Source organism: Sander vitreus, chromosome 5 (assembly GCF_031162955.1).
Source record: "Sander vitreus isolate 19-12246 chromosome 5, sanVit1, whole genome shotgun sequence".
Lineage (NCBI taxonomy): Eukaryota > Metazoa > Chordata > Actinopteri > Perciformes > Percidae > Sander > Sander vitreus.
The window spans coordinates 4,214,543-4,222,927 of record NC_135859.1 but is presented as its reverse complement, the minus strand read 5'-3'; the positions used below and the strand labels follow the sequence as shown (position 1 = coordinate 4,222,927).

The following is an 8,385-nucleotide window of genomic DNA, read 5'->3' as shown; positions in this document are numbered from 1 at the left end:
TAGAGACACAACTAGACGCAAAAAATTGGCCGTTGGAGATTTCTTTATTTGTCGTTAGCACCTGGTTTTTGTAGACCTGTGTAGTTATCACAAAGTCTGTTATTAATATAAAATATTACTGGAACATGCATTTTTTAGTATCACAATTGTATAATGGACTTCAGAGGTATGTTTGTTAAACTTAAAAATGATTATCTTAACTAACATGATTAAATGACTGCAATATGTAAATCAAACAAAGAATTACGGCTCTTACACATACATTTCATAATTACGTAAATAATGAGTGTTACAAAACACATTAGTTTGCTGTTTGAATGCTGTTTTTTTTATTTACAATAATGGCTCTGTAAAATCAGTGCCAGAAAATGTGAGTAAAAGAAAAATTCAGAAAACAAAATCACACTACAGTATGTCACCATACCTATAAATGTGCTCTGCACTTCAACAGGAACACACATACAGTATAAACCCAGTAGTATGTAGTACAAGTTTGCCAGAGTGATCAGAAAAGAGTCAGGGACAGCTTTACAGTCCTGATCTTGGACACAAAAACTGCTACTTTGTCATAAAACAGTGCAGAAACAGCAGTGTTTCTTTCCACGTGCAGTCTCAACTTCCCCAGGCGGAGGTGCTTCAGGAGCCGGAGATTCCTCCTTACACTCTGACACCGAGCCACTGGAAGTGGACAACAGCCTCCCACACACCAGGTCAGCAGCTTTTCCATCCATGACGGACAAGTCTGTCACTGTTTTCTCTCTTAGCGACATGTCTCCATCATCATCATCATCTATCAGCACAAACTCCTTGAGGCAAACCATCGCCACACCGTGGAGACTGTGGTCCTCTGCTGATTCCTCCATGGTGTGGACATCCACAAAGGTCAGAGTTGAAGTCTCTGTCAGGGCCTCATGTGGGTCTGTGGAGTTGTCCTCTGGCCCTGAGTAGGCCTGGCTGCTTGAATCAATCATCAATGTAGAGTTCCTTTCAACACTGTCGTCTCTCATGCTGTACCTCTGGTCCTGGCTGTCAGAGATGATGTCTGGAACAGAAGACATCTTGCCGGTACCATCTTGGTCTCTCCTGGTGTGAGAGCCATTTTCTAAAGCATGACCATTCCCAGGATACATCTTAAAAGCCACACTCTGGTAGTCATGGTAGACCTGCACACTGCTGCTCCCTGGTGGGGAAGAGAGGGGGATGCTGACAGCAGTGTTGCCTTTTCCTTGCTTCTTCATGTATTTTTTCCCTTGGTGCACTGAAACAAAACAGAAAACAGAAAGTTGGAAGAAAATTCTTGAGCTTGGAAATAGTAGTTTGATAAAAACTTAACTCAAGATATTTTTACTAGCTAGCATCATTCATGATGAAAACCATAATGTATGGTTGAATAGTCCTGAGAAAGCTAGTAAGTAGACCTTGAGTTAAGATTGATGATGATTTTTGTTCAACAATAGAAAATGACAGACTCGCAGTCTCCACTTTGGCACACTTAAGCGTGATTTCTGGTTGTGCAGAGGCTCCACGCAGAGCTTTTCGCCGTAGCCTACATAAGCGGCCTGAAGTCTATAATTGTGCGTCTCTTTAAGAGAATAGCAGGGCCAGCATGTGTGTGTGCATGGGGAGTGTGTGGTAGAGCGAGTGAGAGAATGATGGTGATTTGCTTCGGAGCGAGTACTGACTCTAGAGTCATAGTGAGAGAAACAAAGTGTCTCCCCTGTTCTTTCTGACCACGGTGGGAAATCCGTAGCAGGAAAAGTTAACTCTCTCCTTGATTTCATGTTGTTTATGGAGAAGGAGAACCCGGAAATGAAACCAAGCCACAGCCGAGCGACATACTTCGCGGGGACGTGTAGTTACATTTTTCGAGAGGTGCACGTCAGACTACAGCGTAGGGTCCTCCACATACCTACAGTGGTGTGAAAAAGTGTTTGCCCCCTTCCTCATTTCCTGTTCCTTTGCATGTTTGTCACACTTAAGTGTTTCGAACATCAAACCAATTTAAACAAAAGTCAAGGACAACACAAGTAAACACAAAATGCAATTTGTAAATGAAGGTGTTTATTATTAAAGGAGAAAAAAAATCCAAACCATCATGGCCCTGTGTGAAAAAAGTGATTGCCCCCCTTGTTAAAACATACTATAACTGTGGTTGTCCACACCTGAGTTCAATTTCTCTAGCCACACCCAGGCCTGATTATTGCCACACCTGTTCACAATCAAGGCATCACTTAAATAGGAGCTGCTTGACACAGTAAGGTCCACCAGAAGATCCTTAAAAGCTACACATCATGCCGAGACCCAAAGAAATTCAGGAACAATTGAGAAAAGAAAGTAATTGAGATCTATCAGTCTGGAAAGGGTTATAAAGCCATTTCCAAAGCTTTGGGAATCCAGCGAACCACAGTGAGAGCCATTATCCACAAATGGCGAAGACATGGAACAGTGGTGAACCTTCCCAGGAGTGGCCGGTCGCCCAAAATTACCCCCAAGAGCGCAGCGACGACTCATCCAAGAGGTCACAAAAGACCCCACAACAACGTCCCAAAGAACTGCAGGCCTCACTTGCCTCAGTTAAGGTCAGCGCTCATGCCTCCACCATCAGGAAAAGACTGGGCAAAAATGGCCTGCATGGCAGAGTTCCAAGGAGAAAACCACTGCTGAGCAAAAAGAACATCAAAGCTTGTCTCAATTTCTCCAGAACACATCTTGATGATCCCCAAGACTTTTGGGACAACATTCTGTGGACCGATGAGACAAAAGTGGAACTCTTTGGAAGGTGTGTGTCCAAGTATATCTGGCGAGAAGGAACACTGCATTTCATAAAAGAACATTATACCAACTGTAAAATATGGTGGTGGTAGTGTGATGGTCTGGGGCTGTTTTGCTGCTTCAGGACCTGGAAGACTTGCCGTGATAAAAGGAACTATGAATTCTGCTGTCTACCAAGAGATCCTGAAGGAGAATGTCCGACCATCTGTTCGTGTACTCAAGCTGAAACGAACTTGGGTTCTGCAGCAGGACAATGATCCTAAACACACCAGCAAGTCCACCACCGAATGGCTGAAGAAAAAACTAAATGAAGACTTTGGAGTGGCCTAGCCAAAGTCCTGACCTGAATCCTATTGAGATGTTGTGGTATGACCTTAAAAAAGGCCGTTCATGCTCGAAAACCCTCTAATGTAACTGAATTAGGACAATTCTGCAAAGATGAGTGGGCCAAAATTCCTCCAGGACGCTGTAAAAGCCTCATTGCACGTTATCGCAAACGCTTGGTTGCAGTTGTTGCTGCTAAGGGTGGCCCAACCAGTTATTAGGTTTAGGGGGGCAATCACTTTTTTCACACAGGGCCATGATGGTTTGGATTTTTTTTCACCTTTAATAATTAACACCTTCATTTACAAATTGCATTTTGTGTTTACTTGTGTTGTCCTTGACTATTGTTTAAATTGGTTTGATGTTCGAAACACTTAAGTGTGACAAACATGCAAAGGAACAGGAAATGAGGAAGGGCAAACACTTTTTCACACCACTGTATGTATGTAGCCACGGCGTAGATTTAACGCAGAAGCATAAATCTCGCTTTATCCCACCATTTGGATCTGTCACAATCCTTAACGTAAGAATATTACTACGTAAGATAGTATTAGAAGTGAATGTGAAATAATGGATTATAATGACAATAGAGACAATAGAGATTTGTGTAATGGTAGTGGTTTTCCCTTTATTATCAGTAATGCACTATGCTGGCTACCAATCAATCAGCAGAACTGTTTTATGGCAAGATTGGATTTACAGGATTTTTGGTCTGATAAGGTCACTTGATATGTCAGGTATTTAGCTATTAGCATGCTAACATGCTGATGTTTAGCAGGTAGTGTCATGGTCACCTTAGTTTAGCATGTTAGCATGCTAACATTTTGTAATTAGCGCTCAACCCAAAGTACAGCTTAGGGTTATTGGGAATGCTATTAGTTATTATATGATATATGGTCATAAACCAAATCACTGGACAAATGAAAATGTATACCTGATGGTGGTGCTAGATAAAAAGTTAAGGGATCAATCAAAGTTATTGCGATTTTTCCTGAGGGGAACATGAATGTCTGCAACACATTTTTATTGCTATCTATCCGCTAGTTCAGAATCGGAATCAGAAAAGGTTTACAAGGAATTTGCCTTGGTGGGTGGTGCCTACATAAACATGTTAAAAGGAAATAAACTATGAATGTAAAATAAACGATAACATACAGTAAATAAACAGATATGTACAATATAACTGTTTAAACAATAAGAAAAAGAAGCCTGTATGGTTTAGGATGTGCAAAGATGTTGAGGAATGTGTAAAAGTTCAGAATATATAGTTTATGCAATGGACAGGTATATAGTCCAGTTCTAGGGGGAGGGGGATTGAGAGTCTGTCAGTGGGGGGCCCGGGCCTTGTTAATGAGGCCGACTGCAGTTGGAAAGAGAGGTTTTGGTCCTGATGGACTGCAGCCTCCTGCCAGAGGGGAGTGTTTCAAAAAGTTTGTGACCAGGGTGGGAGTCACAATCTTTCCTGCCTGCTTCAGGGTCCTGGAGACAGTTGTCAAGGCATTCACTCAAAACCACAAATGGGAACCTCATGGTGGTACTAGAGGAAAAGTCCGCTCCCGTCGGCTCCTTCGGTCCGGTCTTCATATGTACAAATAAACCTTTGCATATTTGCAACAAAGTCTCTCCTGATTGAAATTGTCCTAGTAAATTGTCCATCATGAACCTCCAGAATGGCTTCAATGCTTCTTGGCATTGTTTCCACTGGAACTCTACTGAAGGGACAAACACCATTTTTCTACAAGATATTCCCTTATTTGTCATTGTAATGATGGTGGTGGTGGTCTTACACGTTGCTCCAATCTCCCATAGATGTTCAACTGGGTTGAGATCTGATGACCGTAAAGGTTGAAGCACGTTTCACATTTTCATAGTCATCAAACCATTCATTGAGCCCTGTATTTTGCACTTATGTGTTCAGGTTTTTCCTTTAAATTTTCACCTGTGTATTGCTAGTGCACCATTACTAAAAACCAGACCCAAACTGAATCAGCAGATATTATTTATTTTAATTTCTTTTCTTTTTTTTCTTTTTTATTTACAGTTTTCAGCAGTGATGCAGAATGAAAATCTGAGGAATTTAGTGGACTGTTTTTCAGCTTGGGGTGGAGATGTGTTAACAATCTGAGTTTCATTTTTAAAAATATTTTTTTGTTTAAAATCTGCGGACAATTCTGCAGAATTCTGCGCCCGCAGATTCCGTGTGGTCCTGCAAATAACATGCACTGTAACAGGAAATGTCCATATCACTTACCCCTAGAATACATGGCGCTATTGTGCAGTTGCAGCACTAATAATAGTCACAACTTGGACTAACACAGCAACTGGGACAGGTAATAGTAAGTGCAGTGGACTTTTTGAACAACAGTAAGAGAGAACAAGCTGTCATTTAGTATTGGCCTCTCTGAATAAATAAATGAAGCTGGTACTTGTAAAAGAAGCAAAAAATAACTTAAATTCCCTGAGGATCAGCTCTTTGAAGAAGGAGACAGATGAGCTCCTCTAAAGTGCTCTAACCAAGGAAGGTGTGTGTGTGTGTGTGTGTGTGTGTGTGTGTGTGTGTGTGTGTGTGTGTGTGTGTGTGTGTGTGTGTGCGTGTGTGTGTGTGCGTGTGTGTGTGTGTGTGTGTGTGTGTGTGCGTATGTGTGTGTGTGTGTGTGTGTTTCATCTCTTTAAAACACACACACACCCTTTCATTCTCCACACAGAAACAACAGAGATGTGTAAATGCATCACTCTGAGTGACTTCAAAACTGTAAAAATCTGCTATCAGCGAAAGCTGCTAATATGTAAATTTTGTTTTGTGCGATATAATTGAAATAAGAACACATGACCGATAAATGACATTAAGACAAATGAGATATTTACACTAAATAAAAGATTAAACGAGGAACGTTTCCACTTTATGTCTCTACATGCTATATGCAATCCACTCGGTACAGGAGCTAAAAAAACTGACCCTCTTACGCTCGACTGACTCATATGCCTGACAGAATCGGGACTCTATAAATGAATAATAACAGGAATGTACATGTTCAAGCGAGAGCCAGCTTGTAGTGATGACTGAGCAACAATAGATGAAAAATAGATTTGATTTAAACACACTCACTGCATTACCACGTTAGTTTGCACTTGGCCGGTGGCATTTTTTGTCTCAGCAGTGACTATGAGAAGGTTGGCAACAGCTTAAACTGTGCCAGTGGGAACTTATACTGGCAGGACAAAGAGAAATTAGACGTTATCGTGATTTAACTATGTCTGAAAGATGTGTTAGGATCCGTCCTTTGGGCACCATGAATATGGGCATGGTCACACATTCACTTCCATTCTCTGTGAGCAAAGGGGCGAAAAAAACACAGCTTCCAGTGGAAAAGCAAATTTGTATCTTTGCATCGTGTGTAGTTTCATTTCAGTGAACTGAAGAGAAATTAGACAATAATGTTGATTTAACCATGTCTGAAAGACCCAAATTTCACCCTTCCAGTTCCTTTTGTAGTGCAGGGTTGGGCAACTAAATATATCAACCCACTTGCCTGTTCTGGCAAGTTTTTAAATGTATGCAGACAAACAAATTACAAACCACTGTCTCTTAGTTATTGCAACGTTTAAAAAAAAGAAATAATAGTCTTCACGTTTAAGTAGGAATTTTAACTCATCTATGACACTGTTCATGGTGTGTTTCTATAAGTAAAAAATATAACAACTTACTTGAGTCTTTGTTGTTATTTGATAACTACTAATAAAAAAACAATTTGTATAGAGGCCAGTTAAAATTGACTTTGGGCAAGTAGAATTTCTTTTCTTTTGGCCGACCAGACAAGTGAAAAAAACCTTACTGTTGAGCCCTGTAGTGTGACAGAACATCTGTGTCATATGCACTAACTAGACCCCTAGGCATTATATAAATCACAGTGATATAACAAGAATAAAAACAGAATCATACGTACAGAAATCAATCACAAAAATCCACTTTAATTCAGATATATAAAAAAAAAAAAATGCTTTTACCTTGAGGCTTCCACAGTTGAACTCTTCCCCAAGTTGCTGTAATGAAAATCACATGGCAGAGGTGGGATGAGCCAGCATGTGTCCGTGAACTGTACAGCTGGTGAAAGTGATTTCTCCCCCGTCTGGAATCTATAAACAGAGACTCTTCACACACGCCCTCCCCTCATCTTGTAAACTACAACTGCTCGCAGTATTTGCAGTCACGGGATGATCCACCAATTGGAATCACACCAGCATGCACACTCCACCCCCCCCACCCCCCTCCTTTTTTTGGGCTTCTGCTGAACCTGTGTTGTTTTTTTTTCCCCAAGTGAAATGATCTTGACATCCACAGCTGCACATATTTTCACCTGGAAACAATCAGTTTTCTACAGGACATACAATTCAATATTTACTTTTGGGAAAACTGTTCTCATTATCATATTATAAATTTAAAGTGGAGGTTTGTAGTTTATGTATGACTAAATGTTGCAGCTCGTCAATACCCAAGCAGGGGGAGGAGGAAGTGCTCACATCATTTAAAAGTAACCGTACCACACTGTAAAAATACTCTCTTTCAAGTAAAAGACTTACGTTCAAGGTCCCATATTGTAGAAAGTGATATCTCCATGTCTTTTTTATTATAGAGCAGGCCAAGGTGACATATAAATACTGTGAGAGTTTCAAAACGCTTAATCCACAGAGAAAAACACACAGCCCATATTCAGAAATGTTGCCTTTAAAGGTGCAATATGTAATATATTTACAGTATTAAATCCAAAAATGACCACAATGTGTCATCAGATATTAAGGAAGCATGCTAAGTTGAAATACTATCTTTACTGACAACAATACTAAAGCCAGTATTTTCGCCTTTGAAATCTCTGTTCCGTGACGGAATGTCTGTTTGTGTTTTGGCCTGTTTGTTGTTATCAACTGCCCAGTTTGACAGCCAGGCTGGGTTGCCAGATATACCTGTAAAAATGCAAACCCAGCGTGCTACAGCTGTTAGTACAGCCATCGAAGCAGCAAACAAACAAATGGGATCAACGGAGCTAGATTCTACACAACCTTGGCATGTTTTTAAATAGTTGCATGACCAGAGACTTAATAAAACCCTGGTAAATATTGGAGATATATTTGAAAGATGGAGACAGCTTAGAGCCCAAAAGGACACCCAGTTGGCTAATTTCCTCCTGAACAGGTAGCTAAGCATTAAGCTTCAGGCTAATTTATCACGGCTACTAGGGACGGGCATTTTCAGTAATTTCAACATTTGTTTACTCACATTGTATTATATAGAGT

At 40.5% G+C, this 8,385-nt stretch overlaps 1 protein-coding gene across 1 annotated transcript; it reads right to left on the bottom strand.

Moving 5' to 3' along the window:
- Window positions 1-42: 42 nt before the first annotated feature.
- LOC144517567 (uncharacterized) lies at window positions 43-7,272 on the bottom strand. Its single transcript, XM_078249650.1, has 2 exons — window positions 7,102-7,272; window positions 43-1,258 (listed from the first exon to the last, which is right to left on the bottom strand). The coding sequence occupies exon 2, from the start codon at window positions 1,236-1,238 to the stop codon at window positions 567-569; it is 672 nt and encodes a 223-aa protein (XP_078105776.1). The 5' UTR covers window positions 1,239-1,258; window positions 7,102-7,272; the 3' UTR covers window positions 43-566.
- Window positions 7,273-8,385: the final 1,113 nt, after the last annotated feature.

Bases quoted from the DNA above. Each gene is read 5' to 3' on its own strand.
- LOC144517567 (XM_078249650.1), bottom strand. From the start codon at position 1,238: ATGAAGAAGCAAGGAAAAGGCAACACTGCTGTCAGCATCCCCCTCTCT.